The sequence below is a fragment of the Gracilinanus agilis genome, chromosome 3 (genome assembly GCF_016433145.1).
Source record: "Gracilinanus agilis isolate LMUSP501 chromosome 3, AgileGrace, whole genome shotgun sequence".
NCBI lineage: Eukaryota > Metazoa > Chordata > Mammalia > Didelphimorphia > Didelphidae > Gracilinanus > Gracilinanus agilis.
This window is the reverse complement of record NC_058132.1, coordinates 509,223,330-509,250,260: the sequence shown is the minus strand read 5'-3', so window position 1 is coordinate 509,250,260 and position 26,931 is coordinate 509,223,330. Positions and strand designations below refer to the sequence as shown.

At 34.8% G+C, this 26,931-nt stretch overlaps 1 protein-coding gene across 1 annotated transcript in view; it reads right to left on the bottom strand.

Annotated features, from left to right (window-relative positions):
- Positions 1-26,680, bottom strand: part of CARS2 (cysteinyl-tRNA synthetase 2, mitochondrial) — a 74,164-nt gene extending 47,484 nt beyond the window's left edge. Inside the window, exons 1-7 of the mRNA XM_044670526.1 lie at positions 26,409-26,680; positions 25,262-25,312; positions 16,324-16,441; positions 9,380-9,451; positions 9,116-9,221; positions 5,964-6,047; positions 2,094-2,223 (exon numbers count right to left, since the gene is read on the bottom strand). Of these exons, the coding sequence (XP_044526461.1) occupies positions 2,094-2,223; positions 5,964-6,047; positions 9,116-9,221; positions 9,380-9,451; positions 16,324-16,441; positions 25,262-25,312; positions 26,409-26,680 (833 nt within the window). The remainder of the gene's footprint in view (positions 1-2,093; positions 2,224-5,963; positions 6,048-9,115; positions 9,222-9,379; positions 9,452-16,323; positions 16,442-25,261; positions 25,313-26,408) is intronic.
- Between the last annotated feature and the right edge of the window lie 251 nt (positions 26,681-26,931).

The window sequence follows — 26,931 nt, the reverse complement described above, 5'->3', positions numbered from 1 at the left end:
TGGAATACTATTGTGCTAAAAGGAATAATAAACTGGAGGAGTTCCAGGCGAACTGGAGAGACCTCCAGGAACCGATGCAGAGCGAAAGGAGCAGAGCCAGAAGAACTCTATACACAGAGACTGATATACTGTGGTAAAATTGAATGTAATGGACCTCTGTACCAGCAGCAATACAATGACCCAGGACAATTCTGAGGAATTTATGGTAAAGAAAGCTACCCACATTCAGAGGAAGGACTGCAGGAGAGGAAACATAAGAAAAACAACTGCTTGAACGCATGGGTCGGGGTGGACATGATTGAGGGTGTGGACTCGAAACTACCACACCAATGCAACTACCAACAATTTGGAAATTGGTCTTGATCAAGGACACATGACAAAACTAGTGGAAATGCGCATCGGCCATGGGTGGCAGGGGTGCGGGGGGGGGGGGGGTTGAAGGGGAAAGGTGGAGCATGAATCATGTAACCATGTTAAAAATGAATATTAATAAATGTTTAAAAAAAAAAAAGTAAAAACCTGTTTCTCCTTATTCCTCTGATTTAATAAGCCACAACAGAAAATCAGCTCACGTGCAAGGAATGGTGATTGTGTCACTAAGAGTATAACTCAAGAGGCCAGTTAACATTTCACTGTCCTAAAATTCTCTCTTTTCTTCAGAACAAATATGGTATTGGCCTCTCTTCTTCACGAGTGCTACTGAGAAATATTTAAAAGGTTTCTACCAATTACTCCATGATGTGTCTTTTGTGTACCCGTGACTGCTGTTCAGATTAAATATATACGCATCTATGCTTATTAAATGTACTATTACTATTATAAAAAGGGGTAGCTAGGTAGTACAGTGGTTAGAGAGCCAGATCTAGAGTTAGAAAGACTCATCTTCCTGAGTTCGGATCTAGCTTCAGACACTTACTAGCTGTGTGACACTGGGAAATCATTTAACTGTTTATCTCAGTTTCCTCATCTGTAAAATGAAGTGGAGAAAGAAATGGCAAAGTGCCAAGAAATTCCAAATAGGTTCAAGAAGAGTCAACAAAATAAAACAAATTATTATAAAAGTGGAAAATCAGTCCATTAGCCTATGCACTAATACAACAAAGAAATTCAGGTTCGTTTTAATCCAATTTGTACCATATTGCAACTGAAGTGAAATAAGAATCTATTTTATCAGAATCCTTCCTAAAGCAACATTCATCTTCAGAATAAGTTAATTCAGAATATTCAAAATTGCTGACAATTAATTCAGAGTTTGGTAAAATAAATGTTTCTAAACATTAAACAAGGGTAACAAGTATAAAATAATGTCACAAAGGATATATCAAATCATATGGAGCTGTTAAGCTCCATAACAGCAAGGACCCTGTTTTAACTAAGTGTCCAACACAGTGCTCTCTCTGTACATGGTAGGCATTTAAGTGTAAGTTCAAATCAATTTAAATATTATGAGTTGATTTTCCTTAAAGAGGTAGAGCAATTTTATGATATACTGAATAAAAATTGTCTCACATGCACGAGTAAACTAGAATTTAGGGAGGAACATAAATATAGGATGAAGTGCACAGAAAAAGGCTAAATAACTGTTTGTTGACTGACAGACAATAGGGATGATTAAATATTGATTTCCCCAGGAATCAAACACCAGGTTGGGTGTACCATAGAGATGTTGTGCTTTTTTATAAAGTCCCATCAGTCTCTGGTAGTGAGAATTAAGCTTCATCATCTGATCTATTCTAAGAAAATGTCTGTTTCTAAGTAATTAAAAACATTGGCAAAAGGCAAATAAATGAATACATAATATGATCTACAAGATGGATATTAAAGCAAGAGCAGAAATCACTCCTATAAAACCTAAAAATCAGAATTCTATAAGGCAGTTGTTTCTACTAGTGATTAAATTTTTTAATGAAATTATTAAGAGTTGAATATATTTAAATACTTCTCTTTATTCACCCACAAACGGTCAAAAAATTGTTCTTTGTCTACACATCTGCTTACATTAACACCCTCTGCTGACCAAACTATGTACTGTTTGCTTTCCATTTGCCAAGATTAAAAAAATATATATAAAGCAAGTATCTAAAAAAACTGACCTTGAGATTGTAGAGCATTCAATGTGCCAGCCAGGCCTTCCATTTCCCCAAGGAGAAGCCCAAAAAATTTCCTGGGGCTTAGCTGCCTTCCATAAAGCAAAATCACTGGGATGTAGTTTATCAGAATCATCTGCAACAATAAAGTATTTGATTAATGGAAAGATTTTTTAAACCAATATACTATGAAACCAAGGCCTCTAGAAATACATTCAAAAAACTGTTCTGTCTTACAAGTAATTAAACATTTTTCTTCTCATTGATTTTTCTCTACCTACAAAGTTAGCAGATGTAAATGTAAAATTTGCTAAGTACACCAAAGCACCTGAAGGACACTGATAATTGGTCCAGTTTTAATAAAACAATTAAATGAATGGGGATTGATATAATGCTGAAGAGCCTACTGAATTGGACATTACTTCAAACATCTTTGAAACACTAGCTGTGAGAATGTAGTCCAGGGGTCGGCAAAGTATGGCTCTCAAGCCATATCTGGCTCCACCTCCTCAGGATGTGCCCCAGGGGGCCCTTCAGCCCCCGCCCCATATTCCAGCGCCTTCTGCCTCCATCCTCCTCCTTCCCCAGGCATTTATGGCTCTCATGGCCAAAAAGGTTGCCGACCGTTGATGTAGTCCTTCACTATGAGCATAAAATAATTTTTCTACTCTGAATTACAACAATAAAGCCTGTCAAGGCAAATCAAGGCAAGACCCATTTATTAGTGCTTACTATATGCCTAAACACATGATACAATGATAGAGACAATACTAACTTTATTTAGATTTTTATTCCCAGATGAATACTAGAAGTCTGAGTATTGAAAGATAAAGTGATCTTTCCTTTCTACAAAATCTAGTTAAGAGCTTGAAAGGTACCTTGGGAATTATCTACTCCAACTTCCTTTTTATAACCAAAACAACTAAGGATAATAAGCAACTGATACAATAGTAACATAGCTTGTATCTAGTTTAGCACAGTGCCTGACACATGGTAAGTACATAATAAAGGCTGAGTGACCGATAGTCTGGAACTAAACCAGAGATTTCCCAACTCCCAGATCTGCAGCCTCTGGCAAGAAAACACTGTAGAATTTGTATAAGTGCATTTGTATATTTATATTTGTAGTATTTTACTGTTAAAGATTTTTTCATGTTAGCAAAGTTTACTGACAATATTTGCCAATTTAAAGATCTATATTCATTGAACTTTTAAGCACCTATTGTCAAACACAGGCCATCTAACACAATAAAGGAATGAGGGAATAATTGCTAATCTAAAAGTTATTCAAAATAGTTTTCCTAGAATAATTAATTTTATTTCCATCTTTTTTTTAATTCATTGGGTTGTTTATAAGAAAAAGACTTCTGAAGTCTTAAACATGTAATTATGAGGTGGTGATATGAATCAGGAGGACTATACAATATTAAAAGATATTTATACATTGAATGTTCTTTAAAAGCATCATCTTGGGGAAGCTTTACACATATTAAAGTCAACCAATGCAGTAGTAATTGCTTCAGTTTTGAACCTGAGTTTTTGAAGATGGTTTAAAAAAAAGGTCAAACAAGTTATCCTAAATATTCTCACTGGTGGTAAATATCCATCTCTTCTTCTTTGAGAAGAAATTTGATTTCTCAGAAACTACCCAAAGTCATTTGAAACCAAATCAGATTGGCAAAGTGGATGATCGACCTGGGTTCTAGGTCAAAAATCATTGCAAAGAAATGGCACAATGAACTGTGGGGCATAGTTTTGGTGAAAAGCCATAACTTGGGTCACAGACAGTATACTCCAAATCCTCCAAAATTTCCATCTAAGCTTGATTAACTAACCTAATGAAGGAAATTCTATAGAAAGGGGTCCAATAATTTCAAAGAATTCTCTTCACTGGTGATTGAGACGTGATTCTGGGTCATACAGGAAATACTATGTTTTATTGCTGTTTACTCTGTCCTGAAAAATTAGTTATTTTGGGGGGGCAGCTAAATGGCTCAGTGGAGAGAGAGTCAGGCCTAGAGACAGGAGATTTGGGGTTTTATCTGGCCTCAGATACTTCCTGGATGACCCTGAGAAAACCATTTAACCCCCATTGCCTAGCCCTTATCACTTTTCTGTCTTGGAACTAATAACTAATATACAGTACTGATTCTAAGATGGAAGGTAAGGGTTTTTTTTTTCATTATTTTTTACAGTTTCCTTTAAAAGATAGGAATAATTGTTAATCTTCTGCCTTGAGCACTCAATATGTATTTTTTAAATAAATTACTAAATCACTCATGGTACAATCCTCTCAAAATTTTTTCCTCATCTTATAAGCTCTCTTTTAGATAATGGTTATCAATCTCAGTTAGCCTATGCAAATAGCACAAAACAAGCCTCAGATGGTTTCACTATTTTCAGAGGTTCTATGGTTTACTAGAGAACTATTTCATGCATCCATCTCATAACAGATAGCTTATGTGGTTTCTTTATATCCTTTTACCAGTCAAAAGACTTTTTCTTGTCATTCATTCCCCAAGGATTAGTTTAACATGTCACTTACAAATTTAACTTCATACAAAATTCTATATTAACTTCTATACAATAGTCACTCATTTTGATGTTGGTACAAAATAAGGCATATTTCCATTCACTAAAGCTGCTAACAAAAGACTGGCCAACTTTCAAAGTACTGTCTGCTCTAAGTTCAAATATTTTACATTTGCTTATGATCCCACCTCCTCTGATTTTTATAGGTCACACAAGAAAATCAGTTTCACTGCTCATACTTCACAGACCAATGGACTTTTAAGGTTTCTCTGGTAAAGCTTGAATAACATGTTGGAGAAGCAGAAAATAATAACTGGCAATGAAACATACTATTTCCATCATATCCCTAATAGTAAATGAGTTAAGGAAAAAAAAAACAAAAAAACCTCATTTCTTACGTTAAAACAGGTCTCATTCCTGAGAACCAAATGAGCAACACTACTATTTGGTTTAATCAAACAATTTGGGAGGCTAAAAGGTTAATGGTGCCCTGGATGTAATAGCACACTTCTTTTCAGCTTTTGTACAAACTTGATTAGCTCTTCATTTCCCAGAGCAATTTTAATCTAAGGCTGTTAAAATTTACTGAGTACCCATAGAGGGCATAAATTGAATTTTAACCATATGGATTAAGTACTAGAAATAAAATGATAGAAAAACAACATACATAATCACTATCACAATGAAATGGAAAGAATAATCATAAGACAATCAAAACTGAATATCACAAAAATTATGGACAAGCTTAATCCTAAAGATTAGATATGAAAAGATATCAAACCTTGCTCCTTTGCAGAAGTCAAGAGTTTAGAGCAGTGATGGGCAACTTTTTAAAGAGGGGGCCAAAGGAAAGGAAATGCTCATCTGTCAGTCTGTTTCTAAGGCAACTCTTTCAAAGTTTCATCGTATTGTACCTTACTCATTGTATTTGTCAGATTAGGGATAATGTAGCAGGGCCAGATAGAACATTTCAGGGGGGGTGCATCTGGCCCGCAGGCTGTAGTTTGGCTCTAAACCATCACTGGTTTAGAGGGTCCATAAACACTATAAATTACATCAATATTTTTCAATGTTTTGATCAGTTTCACTGAATTTTTTTCTCTGCCTGTTTTTTCTTTTTTTTTTTTTTTAATAAAAAAAATTTCTTATATGAGTTATCTCTGAGAAGATGGTAGGGAAAGGATAGGAAGAAATCTTAGTGAGGTTAAAACAAAAGATATCAATAAAAATGATTTTTAAAAAAACAATGGAATATGTCATCTTTGTCTTTAAGGAACTTACAATCTAAAAAAGAATAAGCTGAAGCAGATTTAAAGCACTTAGGCAAAAACTAAATCAACTTACCTGGTTCCACTCCTGGCTCTGGGACAATACCAATTAATTTCCCATATTTGTCTCCTCTAGACTTAAGGTCAAAATAAACATTACCTAAAAAAAAATTATTAAAATCAGTGAAATATCCCAGACTTAAAGATCAATAGCTGTATGTTATTAACACAATAACACAAGTTATTAAAATTACATGACATTTATTTTTGTTAGCCCAAGGATCATAAATAGTGGAGTGAAAAAATACTCATTTTAACAATATATTTGTACAAAATAGTACACAGAAAAATGAATGAGTTTAAAAAGTACAAATTCTTTAAAATAAAGTTTTGGGGAAATTTTTTAAAAAGGTAAATTATAAGGCAAGGTAATCTCTCTAATCTTGGGCTTTCCCAATTCACAGGAATTCATAAATGAATTTTTTCTCTAACCCTAATCTATATAAAACATTTTAGGTCTCTTACTTATAAGGGATTCTGTCTCTACAATGAATAATATTCGCCTACATTTTTACATAGACACACACCACAATTTTTAAATGAGATTAAGAAATATTTAATCAGAAAATTCACTACAGAACCAGTTTTGACTCATCCCATTTCTGATTACAAAATTGTAATGAAATAGAAAAAAAAAGCTTAGAATTGTAGAAGCTTTACCAAAATGGTAGGAACACTATCAAATTCTAATTTATGAAGTCTCCCTAGCTGTTTAAGCTGCTATTTATTCTAAGGATGATGTTCTTCACTGAAAGTAAGTAGTATTAAGCAATTAAATAGCACAGAAATAGGCAGTTAAATTAAAATCAGAGATTTAGAGTTAGAGATCTTAAAGATCACCTAATTCAAACTCTTCATTTTACAGATAAAGAAACTGAGGCCTTAAGAGAGTCAAAGATTTGCTTAAGGTCATAGACAAGCAGTGAATGGCAAAGTTGGGATAGGAATTCAGGTTCTCTGAATTTAAGTCCAAGTCTCACTCTACCACTTCATGATGCTTATTTCCCAAAAGACAAATGTACTAGATTCAACTTTTATATGACTATTTTTGGTTGCTTCCATCTTAGACATGTTCATACCATGACAGTCCTCTAATTCTTCAAATCTGTCATCATCAGGTTATTTGAGTAAATTAGAGGAACAAATCTCAATAATAGGAAAAATAAATACAGTTTTAACAGGTGATAAGCCTAAAAACTTGTTTAATTTTCTAAATAGGCTAACAATTTATTGCCTAGTAGAGAGGTATGTGTGTGTGAGGGAAAAGAGAAAGGGACTTGAAGACCAAAAAAAAAAAAAACCATTACTATGTCATTTGATATATCCTATATAAAAAGATATTACATATATATGTATAATTTTTCTTAAATAAGTATCTCCCTTTCCAATTTTGTTTAAATTATTAACTTGCTAAGTAACTTTGTCCTCTCTCATATTGCTTATAAGACCCTACAAAATTAACAAAAAGTCCAAATAAATGTAAATTTTTAAAATTCCACTAATTTTAGATTTAGGGATTCTAGAGCTGTGATTTCACAAGGAATTTCCTGGTGAAGAAACACTCCTAATGCAAGTTAAGAGAGTTGTTTGAGGGCACTAATGTGATAAGTAACCTGCTCAAAGTCTCACAGCCAGTTTATGCCAAAATCCAAATCTTAAGAGGAAGATAGAAAACATGGTCCATGTACCCCAAGAGCATATGAACTAGCTGGAGATACTGGATGATTAAAACTATATAAGATGATCATTCATAATGAACTATGGAATTGTGTGTTGACAATTCAATATCTACAAATAAGAAAGTTTACTGTGTCTGTTATTGCTAGTCAAAAAAAAAAATTAATGGAGATGATAAGTGCCCATGTAGGCCTTGAAAGAATTACAAGATTTAGACTGTCAGACAATAGAGCAGGGGAGATACTTTGATATTTGCTAACCAAAATAAAATGCCACAATTACTGACACCCTTTTCTGGGAAACTAGGAAGAACATTTTTTAAAACTCTGAACTCTTGGCTAGGGTTAAGTCACTCTGGATAGTCATCAAATTTATATAATTACATAGATTAAGTTTAAAAACAAATTTCACTTGAAGGGCAGAAATCTACAGTAGTCCTCTCTATCAACAGTTTCGGTTTCAGTCACTTGCAGTCATTGGGGGCTGCACAGGGCACTGGAGGTCTGACTGTAGCAGTGGTCTACCTGGGGTAGCATACTCTCTGTGTCAGTTCTTCTGCTTTTACTTGGACAGTACTTTTTTTAAAGATTTCTTTTTTGGGGGTGGGGGGTGGGGGGGTTGCCTGGAAGGTCGAGGATTGCTAAGCAAAGGGCCAAGAGTGGGGAGAGAAAGAGCACAATACTATAAAGTTAACATAGGTACTAAAAGTTAAAGCAAAAACTGCCCATGGTTTCAGGCATTCATTTGATGGAGTCTTGGAACATATCTCCTGCAGATAAGTGGTGATTATTTTTCAATACTGCATAATAATATACAATGTACTTTATTATTACTGTATTTAATGTTAGCAATTCTTATTGTATGTTTAATTTATCAATTAAACTTTTATCATATATATGTGTATTAAAAAAACCCAAAACACATGCCATATATAGGGTCTACAAGTGTTGGCCTCTATCTGAGGTTTCAGAAATTCACAGTAGATCCTAGAAAGTCCCCTGAGGATTGGGGGGGTGAGGGTGGGGGAATCTATTGTATCTGTATTATAATGGAACATAGTTACTCAAGAAATGACGAAAATGTTTCTTTAAGTGAGAATTACATTAAAAAACTCAATTAAATAGTTTATGTCATCTGAAAATATAATTAATACCAGGGAGAGAGAGAGAGAAATGCTACTGTGGATAGAGCAGAAGACTTGGAATCCAGAAGATTAGCATTCAAAACTGTCTCAGGCCAACTATGTGACCATGTAAGTCACTCCACCTGCCTCCATTTCCTCATTTGTATGAGGATAATAATGACACAGACCTCCCAGGGTTGTTTTAAGGATAAAATGAAAGCCTTCAAGTACTATATAAATGCTAGCTACTACTATTGTCAATAATAATAATAAATTACATTAATAACATACTATCAAGTTTCTAAAGATCCCAATTGTCATGTGTTCATACTCAAATTACAACTAGATATTAACCACATAAATCCTACCTTTCATAGTTGAATAAGCATGCCCCTTAGCAATTATTCCTTCAATAAATGAAATGATATGAGGTATACTGTCAGTTACTCTCATATATACTGTAGGTGGAAGTACCTAAAGTAAAGGAGAAAGAACTGATTTTAGGCTACTTATGGAAATGTTAATCACAATATAATTGTATTTTACTATTAAAGAGACTTTGAGAATACAAAATAGAGAGAAAACACATATTCAGTTTTTAATGATTGTGACCATAATAATTGTGACAATACCTTCAATGCAGCCATATCTAGTTTAAAATCTTCCTCATAAAGATGGGCCAGAGCTGAGGGTGCAATGTCCATCTACAACAGAGAAGCTTATCAGTTAATAACAAGAAGCTACTGAGAGTAAGCAGTCAACTATCTGTGAATAAAAAGCCAAAAGGCAAACTATGGCTATTTTTTAAATACAAAGAAGGAGCTAGGTAAAATGGTTTCATTGTTCTTAGCCATTTTTTTCAGAGCCCCAAAATCTCAATTCTATTAAACATTAAAGGCCTAGCATGGGCAAGGGCCACATCTGTACCCAAGCAATCAGTGGTCATAAAGGTTTAACTGACATGGGTTTCTGGTTGGAAGGCAATGTGACAGATTGAAGCAAATAACAGTATTATTTTGTACTATTAAAAATGTTTATTATGCTCTATTCTCAAAAAAGTAAACTATCAAACTATTCTATGTACCAATTTGTTATGATTAGGAATGTTTAAATTTCTAAACTCTCAGATGTCAAAAGAAATAATCTAAAATATGGCAACAGAGAAGAAGAGAGGAAGAGAGATCCATGATCCATTAAAGAGCTATTGAGGCTATAAATACACAAACTTACATTGCTAAAAGGGTATTAATTTTCAGTTTTACAAGAATCATTTCTGCTTTTTAAATGAGAAAAAAAATCAATTTAACTAGCCATCAAAGAAAAAAGAGGGAAATGAACCTGGAATGAAAACTCTAACCAGAAATCATTCAGACAGGCTTCCTGCTAACATTTCATACATGAGTATTAGAATTTCAAAGGCACTATGTATATGCAAGCAGTTTTACAAATATTTTATTTAGCACTTCTCACAGCAACCAAAACCAAATAAATACTTACTTAAACATTCAAAAGGTAAAATACTGGGAAAATTGGAGATGAAAAGGTCAACTGATTTCCTGAAGATCACCCAAGAAGTTAATCATTGGCTATAGGTAGTAATTTTAATGAGATGATGCCACCCAAGATACCCAAAACACATCCAAATTAAGATTTTTAAAAGTCTCTAACTGGCTGCTTCAAAAATTTCAAATATTATTTTTAGCCACAAATCAAAAAAACAAAGTTAGGCTAAAATGATTATAAAATAGCCTGTTGTTTTCCACAGGGGAAAAAAAAAGTTTATTCTAGATTATCTGTGTGTAGATTATTTGATGTAATGTTTAATTCTATGCTGTCTCTTTTCCTTTCTACCTACTCCTTCTAGGATGCTTATCAGTTTCTAAATGTTCAGGGAAAAATTGAAATGTATATATTAGCCTGAGTAAAACACAGAATCAGAGAATTTGAGGGTTAGAAGATATTTCAACAATCATCTAGTCTAACCTATAATACATAAAATTCACCACAACATACTGTCAACAGGTCTAGCTTCTTGAAAACATCTCAAAAGGAGGAATCTACTACTTCTCAGAGCAGCTAATTCTATCTCTGAACAACTCTGTTAGAAAATTTTTCCTGACCTTGAGCCTAAAATTGGCCTTTTTGCAACTTCTACCCACTGCTCCTGGTTCTACCTTCTACAGCCAAGTAGAACAAGTCTAAACCCTCTTCCACAAGGTGACGATCCTAAGTCTTCTCCAAATTAAGCATGCTCAAATCCTTCAAAAATCCTCATATAATATAGATTCAAGGTCCTTCATGATCCTTGAATCCCTCTTTTGAAAACTCTCATTTAACATTAAACATTTACAATTAAGAAATGTTTAAGAAAAACTGTGATTCCCAGAAACTACTGTAATACTCTAAGTGAGGTCCAACAGGGGCAGAATACAGTGGGAGTATCATCTCCCTATTCCTGGAGTTTATATTCCTTCCTAAAGACTGCATTTGTGTTTTTTTTGGCAGCCACATCATGCTCCTGACTGATGAGGAGCTTCAGTCTACTAAAACTTCCAGATCTTTTCCACAACTACTATCAAACTATGTGTCTCCAATCTTATACTTGACTGTTACTCCTCAAGTACAAGATTTAACATTTACTGCTATTAATTTTATCTTATTAGATACAGTACCAGGATCTAGCCTATCAAGATCCTTTGGGATCCTGACTTTAAGATTCACTAAGTGATCTCTTTCAGTTTTGTGTTATCTGTAAATCTGGTAAATATGCTAGCTATAATATCTTTGAATCACTAACAAAAATGTTAAATATCAGAAAGTTAAGCACACAGCCCTGCGCTAGTCCATAGGAAACCTCTTCCTACCACTGAACCATTAACAAATCGATGAGTCTGGTCATCTAATCATTACTCAAAATAACTGTAGTATCATCTAATCCAGTGTTATCAAACTTAAATAGGAACAGATTCCTGAAAACAGCATATTAACTTAGAAAACCATTAATTAATATCTGTTATGCTGTATTTTAATTTATTTTGTTAAACATCTCCTAATTGCATTTTAATCTGGCTTAACTTAAGGGGTTTGATAACTCTGTCCTCAATAATTTGAGACTATATCTCTCACACCGTAACACAGAAAGGCTGTAAATTGTGAGCTAACTTTTTTTATATATATCCTCCTTTAAGAATAATTCATATATTATTTAAGATAATCACGTTCCAGTTCTCCTTCATTTATGCAGATAATTAAAGAGTCAGCTTTATCATGCTAATTTCTGCCACTAAGAAGAAACCATTAAAAGGGGTCACAGAAACACACAGGACTCCACCGTTTAGAAGTTTCTAATTGTTCAAAGATGTACCTCAGTCAGATTATCAGAGCTTCAGGATACTTGCAAACACTGGTATCTGATCAGAATAAAAGATAAATTGCCTTGAACCAAGAGAAGATATTTTTCACTGTTTAAGGTGTGAAATGTTAACATGCCAAGGAACTAAGTTTCTCAATTTTTATCCCTAATTCATTTAATAAATCCTTCTGCTTTGCTTTTTGTCTGACAAACTCAAAACTGTGCCAGAAATTAAATGTCAAGAGTAATTCAGATAAGTGTAATATCACAATTTAAAATATTTTTAAAACAAATCTCAAAGCAGATGGCATGCAAGATTTTGCCATCATTAGAAAATGAGGAAGTAAAATAAAATAATAGCCTTTTTTACAAATACTAAAAAATGGAATATCATTACTGCTGCCTTGCAAACACATATTTATCATCAAAAATGTAACAATTCTTTCGAAGCAAAATTAAACTAGTTCATGACTTCTCATAAGAGTGAAATAACATAATATACTGTTAAGAGCATTTTGAATTAAAGAGCATTTGAATTAAAAAATCTGAATCATATTCAAATCCCAACTCTTGACATAAAATTTATGACCATGGGCAAGTCATTTAGTCTCTCTGAACCTCCATTTTCTCATCTGGTAATTGGGAATATTAATATTATTCATATTATCAATCTCACGTAGTTGTAAGAAAAGCACTTTAAAAGTCTTAAAACACTATGTAAATGTTGTAATAAAGTTCAATACAGTAAATGCTGCCACAGAAATTTACAAGTGTGGAAAATTTTTAAATGCTAAGTATTTGGAGCAGGTAGGTGACTCAGTGGATATAGAGCCAGGCCTGGAGACCTCAGGTGCTGGGTTCAAATATGACCTCGGACACTTCCTAGTGGGTAAATCAATTAACCCCAATTGCCTAGTTCTTATCCCTTCTGCTTTAGAACGGACACTTAGTACTGATTCTAAGACAGAAGGTAAGGATTTAAAAAAAATTCTGAGGCTTTGGAGACTTCCAACTAATTCTACAGAAGTTCCCTGATTGCAAACTTTTATTTGTTGTTGTTCAGTCATTTCAGTTATGTTCAACTCTTTATGACCCCATTTGGCACTTTTTTTGGCAAAGACATTGGAGTAGTTTGCCATTTCCTTCTCCAGATCATTTTACAGATTAGGAAACAAGCAAACAGGGTGAAGTGACTTGCACAGGATCACATAACTCCAAATCTTTATTAAATATATAAGTAAAAAATATAAACTGCCCCCCTAAGCCAGTCTTTTACTTGTGACTGCCAAATCAACATTGCCATCTCAAACTAGTCTCAAGCATCACCCCTAGAACCTATTCTACTTCTAAAACCAAGTTTTTAAAAAAGTTAAATCACCTTCCTTCCCAAATAAACTCCCCTTCAGATCTAAACAATTGGAAAAACATTAACTGTTCATTGGTTGGTCAAGCCAATGTAATAAAAACGACCATTCTACCTAAATTAGTTTAGGTATTCAGTGCCATGCCAATCAAACTACCAAAAAAATTCATAGAGCTAGAAAAATAATTTAAAATTTCATCTGGAAGAGCAAAAGGTCAAGAATGTTAAGGAATTTTAAAAAAAATATGAAGGTGGCCTCCCTATACCAGATATCAAACTGTATTATAAAATGGTAATCATCAAAATAATCTGGTATTAGATAAAAAATAGAGTAGTGGATCAGTGGAACAGATTGGATACAAAACACAAAGTAATAAATGACCATATTAACATAGTGTTTGATAAACTCAAAGATCCAAGCCTTTAGGAGAAGGACTCACTATTTGACAAAAACTGTTGGGAAAACCGGGAAACAGTATGGCAGAAATGAGGCATTGGCCAACATCTCCCACTATTTACTGAGATAAAAGTCAAAATGGATACATAATTTAGAAATAGAGGGTGATAACATAAACGGGGAGCATGGAATAGTTTACTTGTCAGACTTATGGATAAGGAAAGATTTTATGACCAAACAAGACATGGAAAATATTATGAGATGTAAAATGGATAAATTTGAGTACATTAAATTAAAAAGGTTTTGAGCAAACAAGATTAGAAAGGAAACCAAAAACTGAGGAAAAATTTATATAACAAGTGTCTCAAACTCATTTCTCAAATATATAAAGAACTGAGCCAAATTTATATGAATACAAGTCATTTCCCAATTGATGAATGGTCAAGATATGAACAGGCAATTATTAGATGAAGAAATTAAAACTGTCTATAGGTCAACTTAAAAATGCTCTAAATCACTACTGATTAGAGAAATACAAATTAAAACAACTCTGAGGTACCATTTCACCTATCAGATTTGGCTAATATGGAAGAAAAGGAAAATGATGTTGGAGGAGATGTAAGAAAATTGGGACATTAATACACTGTTGGTGGGGTTGTGAACTGCAACCACCATTCTGGAGAACAATTTGGAACGGTGCTCAAAAAGCTGTAAAACTGTGTATACTTTTTTGACCCAAGAATACCACTAGTAAGTCTGTATTCCAAAGAGATCAAAGATAGGGAAAAAGAATCTATTTGGACAAAATATTGATAGTAGTTCCTCCTGTAGTGGCAAAGAATTGGAAACTGAGGGGATTCCATCAATTGGGGGATGTCTGAACAAGTTGTAGAATATGATTGTAATGAAATACTATGACAAACAAGATGATTCCAAACAAAATCCCTTTCCTGATAAATCCTCCTCTGTCAATAGCACCTGGTGGACTAAATAGTAACAAAGCTTAATTTCTCTTTCTGTTGCCCTCTATACCCCACCAGCAAATCCTGTACCCCACCAGCAAATCCTGTCACTTCTTTCTCAATGTCTCGTCCTTTCAGACTCTGGTCTGGGTTATTGAGTTCACTTTTAGGCTCCTGCGACAACCTCTAGAGGTACTCTATGTTCTACCCACCTCTACTCCACCTTCAGTCAATTATGAACAAGAAATCATATAGAAATATGGTTTTGAGGAGAATCTTCCTGGGAAGAAACAAACAAGAGCATTTTTATCAGTTACTACTATTAATTAAAATCTGAACTCCTCAAATCTGAAATTCAAAGTCCTCTAATAAATCAACTTATTTCATCTTATTTCAACCTCTCATCCCCACAATCTCTTTCCAATCAGACAGATCTCCTTGCCATGCCTCTTAACTTACAGATGAAGAAATTAAGAAACAGAAGACAGAATACTTGAATTACCTAAATAAAGTCAGACAGTTAGACACTACGAGAGCTGGGCTTTAAATCCAGTTACTCCAATTCACAATCAGAGCTCTTTCCACTATATCATGCTGCCTTATAAAATGAGAGGACTAGTTAAGACCTGAGAGAAAGATGTCTAAAGACTGGAGGCTAGAAGGAGGTAGAATTAAAGGCAAAATGGAAACTTTCTCTTCAGCTAGCAGTTATTATTTTCAGAATGGAAGTTTTCTCTTCAACTAGCTATTATTATTTTCTTTACCTCTTCTCCAAAAACCAATCTAGCCCATCTGATTTTCCTCTATACTAATTTTTATCTTGATTAGCAATATCATAAAAATATTTTTCCTATGTCCATAAAAACCCATTCATCTATTAAATGCCTTGTGAAGCCATAAAGACAAGATTATCTAACTGCAAAATATTTTTTGCCTAGAAAACTCCCCATGTTAACAAAAAAATCATATAATCTCATCTTCCTTTCCTTCATCGATACACACAATATACAGAAATATCCATTAAAATTAAACAAAGAGCATAAGAAATGTTGAGGTTTTTCTGTAGACTTAAAAAAATTTAATAATCAATAGTGTAAAATGAATAAGAACCATGTCCTTAATCAATGACTAACAAAATAGTTTTTGAAAGTCACTGAAAGTTTGATAAGTCATATCATACTTGAAATGGGTATAATATACCTTGTCGAAAAGGAATAAATTACTCATCTGGAGGTAAAAATTAAAGCTTCTATAGTATGGAAGAATATAACTAATTTATTAAGAGAGCCTAAGAATCCAAAAGAATTAAAGCCATCTAACTGCAGGAATCAAGTTGATTCTGACATGATTAAAAAATGAGTACAAGCCTCCAAATGGTTTATGTATTTAGATTATAAAAATTGCTTCACCTGTGAATAAAGTAAATAATTTGAAGTATTTAAATATAAATAATACATGCAGTCACAATGCTCAGTCAACAATTAATAATATTTCATATTTACCTCATTTGCTCTTTTGATTATTTTATCATCTACATCTGTAATCCCCATCACCATGACAATGTTGTATCCAAAAACCTTTGTTAAGATTCTTCTAATTATATCAAACCGAACATATGAACTGAAAGAGAAAGTCATATTTTCATTACAATTTTTATACAGAAAATAACTACTACTTAAGTTGGTATTAAATTACTATTTAAAATAATTACTGTTAAAATAATTTATTTCTAAATACACCTTCCATTTAAAATGCTTCAAGATATTATTCAGAGTTCAGGAGAAAGAAAGGAGAGATTCCTCCTAGACACCTAGGTTTCCATAACTAAAAGGTAGACAGGACCTAAGGCTAAGTTTGCTCAACTTAGTTTGTAAAAGAAAAAGACTGTTCCGGATTCATTCTACTCTGTGGTGCAAAGAGCCTACATAACAATAAACCATTAAAGATACTCTTTAAATTTTAAATTTGCAGTACCATCTTCCGGATTTTGTTTTTGGATTTTGAGCTTTTTACATCTATATTATAAAATGAAATTCTCTTTAAATATCATAATTAAATAATTATAGAGTTTGAAAAACTCTACATGCAATCTGTTGGAGTTTCTCACAGCGGCAATGATAAGAAAAAATTAAAAAAATATATAAATGCATTCCTCTTAAAGATATATAACAAACTTTTAAAAGTAAAACTTTTACACCGATGAAGAATTAAATGCTATTTCTTTATACTGTACTTTATAGTATATTATGTATACTTTTAAGGGTGAGGGAAAAAATCTTGTTAAAGAAATTATAAAAAAGCTCTTGGGTCTTGATTTCCCACTAAAGCAATTATTTTAGTCTGTGGATACTTGAGCTCTCCAGTAGCCCTATCAACTTTTAGGGCCAGATAGCACGCAAATTTTTTTAACTTCAAGCTCTTAAGACCAATCTTGGTAAAAAATGGTCAGAAGAATATTTGTTAACAAAAAAGGTATCTATGAACATTTATTTTACAAAATAAACATTTACACCTATGTGGATGGATGGTGAATATATTTATATACACACAACGTAGTTTGTCTATACACATATAAGATGACAAGTACACAAAGAAGTACATATCACAACATATATACATGTACTGGAAAGACTCCTATATGAACACCCAGCCCAAATACTTTTTTAAATGACTATTACTAGTGCTTCAAATTGCAAAATGCTTTTTAAATATTAACTTATTTTCTCCTCACAACAACCCTGAGTGCTAGGTTCTATTTAATCCTCATTTTATAGGCAAATAGGTTAAATGGCTTGTCCAGGATCATACAACTAAGTATTTGAAGCTACATTTGAACTCGGGTCTTTCTGATTTCCGGTACAAAGCCCTACCTACTGTGTAACATAGTTGAAGTAGTTTTACAAAATTAAACATAAAGAAGAGTAATAAAAATGTCAATTCGTCAAAGAAACAAGTAGGTTTTTTGCTTTTCATTAAGAGTTTCATAAATACTATATACTCTTGCTTAGCAATGGGGAAAATAAAAAGATAATTAAAACTTAGTCTCTACACAAACTCTATGGAGAATAAGACATTAACTGCTTCGCTGTCAACAGAGGCATGTCTCTGCAAAGCTATTTAGCTTATACTTCTACATCAACTGATGTGCAATAACATTTATGTAAGAAGGACAAACAGTGATATCTTTGTTGAATATACATATTGATCTATGTCACATTTTAATTAATGTCATTTAAACTAGGTAAAAGATAATAATAAATTGTTTATCTGTCCTAAAACAAAATGAATTCTGCTTCATTTCCTAAATTGCTCACAATTCTTCAATCAAAGAAGTCTCTATAAAACTTGAAAAGCAGTTTGGCATAAATTACATAGGTCAGCAACTTACACCAGATACCACAATCTGCTTGAAATTGATATTCAACATAAATCTACATGGTTACATCATAAACAAATTAGAGGAATATGGAAGAGTTATCTTTCATAACTCTGGCTGAGAATGAGGGGTTGGAAGAATTATTAATCAAACCAAAAATGGTCATAAAAGATAAAAATAGACAAATTTGATTACATAATATAAAAAAACTTTTGCATGAACAAAATCAATATGCTAGACAGAAATTACAAAAATTAGAAAAAATTTTCAAATATCTCTGATAAAAGACCTTAGATATGCAGAGGATTGGCATAAATATATGACCAAGAGCAGTTACCCAATAGAAAAGAAATTCAAAACTAAGGTTTTAAGACAAATCATTCATAATAAATGAGCATAAAATTAAATACCTCTGAAGTTTCAACTCACGAAGGGGCAATGATACAAAAAACAAAATAATTAATGTTAGAAGGGAAATAGGAAGAAGATATTAGTGGAGCTATGACTTGGTTTCACTGTCCCAGAAAACAATTTGAAACTGTGAAAAAATTCACAAAACTGGAGAACAAGGACAAAAAAGATTCCATACACACCAAAATATTCATAAAAGCACTTTTGTGGCATTAAACACTAGAAACAAAGTGATGGCCATTTTAGCTAAACAAATAGTGCATACCAATGAAGTAAAATGCTATCACACTCTTAAGAAATAATGAGGAATTTGGAAAAACATGCACAGTATAAATAATTAGAACCAGAAAAATATTTAAAATGACTAAGATAACAACCAAAAACACTAAAGCAACTAGATTGATAGGTCTTGGTTTCAGAGAACAAATGATAGAACACACACCTCTTTTTACCCAGTACAGAGGTGGGTGACTAGAGATACAGAATGTTGCATATGCTATCAGATTGGGTAGCTGTGTTGACTGGTTTTGCTTAAATTTCCCTTGTTACAAGGGAAGTCAGGGGTGGGAGGGGAGAAAAGCAGGAAGCTAAGAATATAAAGAAACAACTGTGGGGTAAAAAGTAATGAATAAAACCATTAAAAAATCATCAAGGTCCAGTTGAGAAGCTGGCCAAATGTCAACTAGACCCACGTATAAAAAATTTGGTGATCTAACATCATCAAGAGAGTATTTCCTTTGGATCCTGCTGCACAGGGGAGGGAGATCTTAATATGCCTAACCTTCATCTCATGGAAGACAGTAAAGAGAAATTGGAGTTTCTCTCCATAAATAACAACTAATCAAGTTTCTACAGGGCTTTACAGCTTACAAAGCACTTTCCAACTAATCTTATGCAGTAGGTAATATAGGAATAAGAATCAGACTCTTGCAAAGACACTTACTTATGTAAAGAATAAAACCTATCCCCCTTTTTTGCAAATTTATCACTTGGAACCACATAAGCATGCTACACAACTACCCAACAATCCACTTTTTAGAAGATGAAGGTAGAGGCCCATCCTTTTTAATATATTCTTTTAGGGATGACCTATGGCTTTTTTTTTTTTAACCCTTAACTTCTGTGTATTGACTTATAGGTGGAAGAGTGGTAAGGGTAGGCAATGGGGGCCAAGTGACTTGCCCAGGGTCACACAGCTGGGAAGTGTCTGAGGCCGAATTTGAACCTAGGACCTCTAGGCCTGGCTCTCAATCCACTGAGCTACCTAGCTGCCCCGACCTATGGCTTTAACTCATAAAATACCCTGGAATTTAGGGAATTAAATTGTGACAAAAGGATAAAAACAAACAACTTTTAAAAACTTAGGAACTTTGATCAAAGCAATTACCAATCACAATTCCAGAAGACTAATAATGAAAATGCTACCCACCTCCTTGTCAAATTAAATACACAAAATAAGATACCATTTTAAAATATAACCAGTGTAGGAATTTATCTTTATATAGTCTGTGCAAAATTGTTACAAGTTTTGTTTTTCTTTTTTTAGTGGGGGTGGTAGGAATTGGGATGAGGAAAAAAAAGGTTGATTTTTTTTAGAAATTAAGTTGAGGTTTATCTAAAAAGCAATGGGAAGAATTGCTTGCCAGCACCAGGATGGGGGAAGGAAGAAGGAAGGGAGACAGTTTGAATTATATAACTTTGGAAAACTCATGTGGAAATTTGTTATTTAAAAAAAAGCAATAGGAAGAAGAAAAAAAGAAAGGAATAAGCATTTACATAGCATCTACCCTGTACTAGATACTTTCTAAATATTATCTCATTTGAGCCTCACAAGAATCCTGTGAAATAAGTGCTCTTATGGCAAACCCTGATTAAGTGACCTGCCCAGAGATAAATGTGTGAGACTGAATATGAAGGAGAGGTCTGTGGCTGACCCAAGTAGGTTGAAAAATCTTAATTAAGAACTGCAAAGGGTGGCAGCTGGGTAGCTCAGTGGATTGAGAGCCAGGCCTAGAGACAGGTCGTTCTAGGTTCAAATCTGGCCTCAAACACTTCCCAGCTGTGTGACCCTGGGCAAGTCACTTGACCCCCATTGCCTACCCTTACCACTCTTCCACCTATAAGTCAATACACAGAAGTTAAGGGTTTAAAATTAAAAAAAAAAGAAAAGAAAAGAAAGGAAGGTGGGCTAGTCATAAGAGCAAGGGATAACAGATATGGCAGCCTGCAGAGTATAATGACAGCCAGATGATGCCAAAAGATCTAAAGGGAAGTCCCTAAAACACTGTATGAACCATGAAACATGTATGAACTATGTAGGATTTATGAGCAGGCTACAAAAGGCATAAAGGATAACAGGGCTCAAAAAGGAATGTAGGTTAAATGGGGTTGGTCATTGCATTGTTGGAAAGTAGTACCCATATCACTAAGTAATAACCCAAGGCAAAGAAGAGATGAAGAATAATGTGGGTAAGAAAAAAGTATCTCAACAGTGAAAGCTATCTCAAACCGGAATGGACAGACTAGAGAAGTAGCGCATTCCCCTTCACTGAAGGTCTTCAAGTGTCTTGTTGAAGATGTTGGAAAAGGAATTCCTCCTCAGTATGGATTAGACAAATGGCTTCTAATATCCAAGAGTGAGATGCTATAAAAGACTATCTGTTGTAGAGAGGAACTTTCAAAAAGAAATCTATCTTCAAATGCTGCTAAGTTGTGGGCTGCAGGGGGCAGTGCTGTTTTGATAAGAGTTAGTGGGCTTCCCTCCAACTTGCCACAGGCCAGTGCGACAAATAATTCATTCAATTATGAAGGCTTGCTTCACAGAGAAGGCAATACCTGAAATGAGCTTTGAAGAGAAGATGAGGAGTCAAGGCTTTAGGGCAGGCCAGAGTTAGCTGGAACATAGAATATACATGAAGAGGGAATAAGTTGAAATAAATCTGGAGAAGCAAGTTGCATCAAGATTGTGCTGAGTCTTAAATGTCAGACTAAAAAGAGTGTTTTTATTTTAGAGAAAATAAGGAATTACTAAGGATTTGGGGGTAGAAGAATTGTGGTCAGACTTATGCCTTAGAAAGAATTGGCAATCGTGTGAAAGACTAATAGAAAGTCTGGGAGGCTGCTACAGTAGTTCATATCATTCTCTCTATCAGTACTTCTTGAAGTGTGGTCCCTAGACCTCTGAAGGTTCCCAAAACCTTTCTGGTGATCTGTGAGGTCAAAAGTATCTACATAATTCTAAGATATTACTTGTTTATTAAGATTCTCCTCCCTTTTTCAACTACATATCTATGTGAGGTCAAATTTCCTTTACTTCAAAACATCACAACTGATTGTATACATAAGACATAAGAATCCAGTCATTTTTAAATTATTCAGACACTAAAGCAATTTGTAAAAATATATAAAACAATGAATTATTCTCACTAAATGTTTGTTTCATATGGTATTTTATATAGTTATTTATGTCAATATGTAGTAGATTTATTATTGCTTTTTAAAATGAATATTGTTAAAATTTGTCAATTTAAATTTCTAGTATGACAAATATATAACCCATGAAACCCACATTTGGGATCCTCATTGATTTTTTTTAAACCCTCACTTTCCATCTTAGAATCAATACTATGTATTGGTTTTAAAGCAAGAGAGCATTAAGGACTAGGCAATGGGCAATAAGTGATTTGCCCAGGGTCAACGAGCTAGGAAGTGTCTTGAGGCCATATTTGAACCCCCAGACTTCCCATCTGAGTCTCACCCTAGCTCCCCACCCCCCCACCCCACCCCATCTTCATTAATGTTTAAGTGTAAAGGGGTCTTGAAACCAAAAAGTATAAAAACCTTTGTTCTACAGTGCTGGAATTTAAATGAACATGGTAGGTATTTTTAAAATGTTCATTCACTATCATAACCCAAGACAAATGAACACCAGATTTGAAGTGGTATACCAGAAAGTTAGGGTTCTAGGGCCATCACTATTTCTTTTACCTTGTATAATTCACTTAATATCTCTTGGCCTTCTTTTTCCCATTTGTAAAATGAAGGGTCTAACTGAACCCTAAAATTCTGTCCAATTCTATAATTCCAGGTTTTTCTGATATTCTACACTCAGAAATCTTTAATGGCTCCCCATTTCCTGCAGGATGCAATCAAATCCCTTAGGCTGAGATATTAAAGCCCTCCAACATCCTCTACAAGAATTCTTTTATCAAATACACTTTCTATTGTTGCTAACATCTTTCTTTCCCGAAATACCCCTCCTCAATACTTAAAAGAATCTGGCCCATTCCTTCAAGCCCCAGTTCCCAAGGCTTTAAGTTCCCAATCTTCTATGAAAATATACACGATTCAGGCCAGGTAATGACATATTTCACCCTCCCCAAAAATTGTATTATTGTTTCTATCACTCATCTGGTACTTACAGACTATGGTATATAATTTTTTAAATATATATAGTAACTTTTTCAACTAAACTGCACCTTACATTTCACATTAGACTTGTACATAGTGTTTGATATATGTTTGCTTTCTAACAGGAATCATCAAATAAAGGAGGGAAGAGTATCCAAAATCATCTTCAAGGACCACATAAAAGAATGACTAGCATATTATCAGATTTTAGTTCCTCCTCTTATTTAAATAGGCAATTTATATGACTAATAACATAAAATATCTAATGAAAATGTAATTCACGAAGTGAACATCTCAGTCATCTTGACATCTGATAACTTTTCACTTCAAACCTAACCATTCAATTAAACAAAACAAAACAAAAAAAGCCACCACCTAGAACAAAGACTGCAGATATATGCAAATTTTTAAAAATACATTTTTTTTCTCTGAATAATAATCTTTTAGCAGTTTGAGAAAATTCTACTTTCTCAGGATAGGTGGAAATCAACCACATAGTTGCATATTTTCTTTCTCCATCTATTTCTCTCTGCCAAATTTTAAGTTATAAGATTTTTTTCTACAAACTACTTCCCTCCTCCCTACCTATTCGGGAAGGCTTAATAAAAGCAAATAAAAAGATGGTTAATTAAAAAACAAAGGTGAATTTCAGAGTATCTGACTATTCATATTCCTCCCTTCAATAGTTCTTAAATGCCTTCAAGCCCTTGAGACTACAGGCTACAATAGAAGTGGAAAAGAAATCTGCAGCCCAAGCAATCAAGAAGTCTCTCCATAAGGGCAACTGGGCAGCTCAGTGGATTGAGAGTCAGGCCTAGGGACAGGAGGTCTTAGGCTCAAATCTGGCCTCCCAGCTATGTGACCGTGAGCAAGTCACTTGACCCCCATTGCCCACCCTTACCACTCTTCCACCAAGGAGCCAATACACAGAAGTTAAGGGTTTAAAAAAGAAAAAAAAAAAGTAGTCTCAGTTCTAAACATTTCACTTTTCCTTCTAGTCTTATTCCTCACTCAGTTTAAAATGGGGTAAGGGAATGGAGGGGGATTATAAGTAAAAAGATAACTAGTCTTAAGGAGATCAGCTATCACCTAGTAAAATCATTAAATTGTTGGTTCCTCAAGTGCAGGAACTATCTTATATCTTAGTTTTTCCAGGACTTAACACAGTGCTAAGCACATAGTAGGCACTTAATAAAAGATTGAATGACTGAAATTAAATACCTAGAGGTTCTGTGCTACACAGAAACTACACCCTCATTAGTTACAATATATCACCTTATGTGTCCATTATATTTCCTCAAAATTGAAAAGTTGTCTCCCAGAAAGAAATCTGGGCATGTGATCAAACTAATAACTGAATTTAAATGATACTATGAAAAGATTAATATTAGTACTAAAATATTGGAATACAGAGAAGACTAAATGAAGGAAAAAATAAACATTTCTTCTTTTCATAGGTTGCATACACTAGGTAGATAAAAATATTTTCAAAGCCTGCAACTTTTAATGGTTTATTTTAGCCATTTTATTTTTATGAAAGCTAATTTTCATCCTATCATACAAAAAACTGAAATTTGCATTTGTAATCATTTACTTTTAAATACTTTAGGACTGTTTCTTCTTTACCATTCTGGTTAGGATTATTAAACAAATGTGAGATTTTTCACACATTACAAAAAGGTCAACTTAATCAAAAAGGTGGGCTTTAAATAAATGAATACAGTAATGTCTTCAGCTTGTCAGTTATTTAACATTTACTCAGCTTCCTGAAATGAAAATAAATGCCAGAGTACTTAAACTGTCCATTTCCCTCCAATTCATAAAATACTTTAAAATCTCTTGAGGGGGCAGCTGGGTAGCTCAGTGGATTGAGAGCCAGGCCTAGAGACTAGAGGTCCTAGGTTCAAATCTGGTCTCAGACACTTCCCAGCTGTGTGACCCTGGGCAAGTCACTTGACCTCCATTGCCTCCCCTTACCACTCTCCTGCCTAGGAGCCAATTCACAGTATTGACTCCAAGACGGAAGGTAAGGGTTTAAAAAAAAAAATTTCTTGAGACTGCAGGTAGAGATGCTAAGGAAAGTGAGCAATAACTTCATTAAGTAAGGTGGCAATTCTGACCAGGGCAGATTAAAGTCATTTTAAGAGCAAAGACAAATCCATTTGTTTTTTTAAAGCTATTCTTTTACAAGAAGAAAACCTTCTGAAATACAAATACAGAAAGACAAATGTATTGCAACTCACCAAGCATGCCCAAGATGTGCATGATCATAAACAGTTGGTCCACAACTATACCTGTGAACAAAGTTAAGATCATTTTAACTGAAATGGCTTTTCAGTAGCAATATACTATATTCATAACTACAAGATAGCCATTAGTTTCACAATGCAGTGCCATTTTAAGAAAAATTCATACACAGGGTCAGAGGATTTTTGAGCTGGGAGGATTCTAGTGCCTCCCCATTACAAGGAATTAAAAATGTGAACCACTCCCAAGCCCCAGGAAGGAAAATAATGGGCAAATAACTAGCAAAGCAGTTCTTAACCTGGGGTCCAAAAACTTAAAAAAAAAAAAAATTTTATATCTATTTCAACTGGTTTCCATTGTAACTGGTTTCCTTTGTAACTTTTAAGTATTTTTGTATTTCATTTTTATAAGGGGTCCATTGGCATCATTAGATTGTCAAAAGGACCATGATAGGGGGCAGCTGGGTAGCTCAGTGGAGTGAGATTCAGGCCTAGAGACAGGAGGTCCTAGGTTCAAATCCGGCCTCAGCCATTTCCCAGCTGTGTGACCCTGGGCAAGTCACTTGACCCCCATTGCCCACCCTTACCACTCTTCCACCTATGAGACAATACACCGAAGTACAAGGGTTAAAAAAAAAAAAAGGACCATGATACACAAAAATGATTAAGAACCTTGAACTAGCAAGAAGTTGAAAGAGGATTTTAACTCTGATCTCAGATCACTAGGTTGTCGAATAAGAGTCAAGAATCTCTGGGGTCCTTTATTTCAACCCCCTCATTTTACTAAGGAGGAAACTAAGGTTCAAAGAAGCTCAGTGGCTGGTCCGTGGTGGCACAGATGAGTAGGTGAGAAGAAATGTTCATACTTCAAACTCCCACGTTCTTTTTATACCAAGCAGCTTCCCTTAAACATTTGGCTTAGTTATTTCACATCGCAAATTAAAAATAAAGGTACAAATTCAATGATCATATAAAACCGACTTAAAGGTATATAATGCGTTTCCTAACTGCCCAAATTTAGACTACCAGATACTCGTCTACTCCTTCCAGAAAATGGTGGGTTCACCCTCCCCCACTCCTTGCCCTCTCCCCACCAGGCCCTCGGTGGAGACCCCCAAATCCAGTAACGAATCGCCAGCGCTACCAGGAGGTGGCTTCCGGGCGGGGCAAGATTAAAGGGTCTTTCCTTTGGGTTAGACTGTTGTAGATCTTGATGCCCGTATCGTGGCCCGGGGGCAAGCACCACTCCTTCCCGCGGCCTACACTGACGCGGCGGACCAAGGGGAGCCAGCATGTCGGCTGCCAGCGCGCGATAGCGGAGAGCACTGGCAGCGCCCACCAGCGGCCTGCGGCCCGCAGCCCTCGCGGGACCGGGGTCAAGAAAGGGCCGTGAGGCTGCTGCACGAGCCTCCGCATCCCGCAAGCCTGAATACGGAGGGCGCGGAAACCTAGGAAAGGCTCGACTGCCATTCAGGAGCAGCGGGCTCTGCTCCGCCGCCCCGACCTGGAGCTGGCCGGAAAGCCCGCCACCTCTTCCCTGGGCCCGCCCCCTGGGGCGGCCTTCCGACTCCTCTCAACCCAAGGCCGGGCCCCAAGCACCGCCCAGACGGAGAGTGCTCTCGCCGGAGAAACTGCGACGCCAGGGTCGAGCAGCCCCTGCCCTCTAG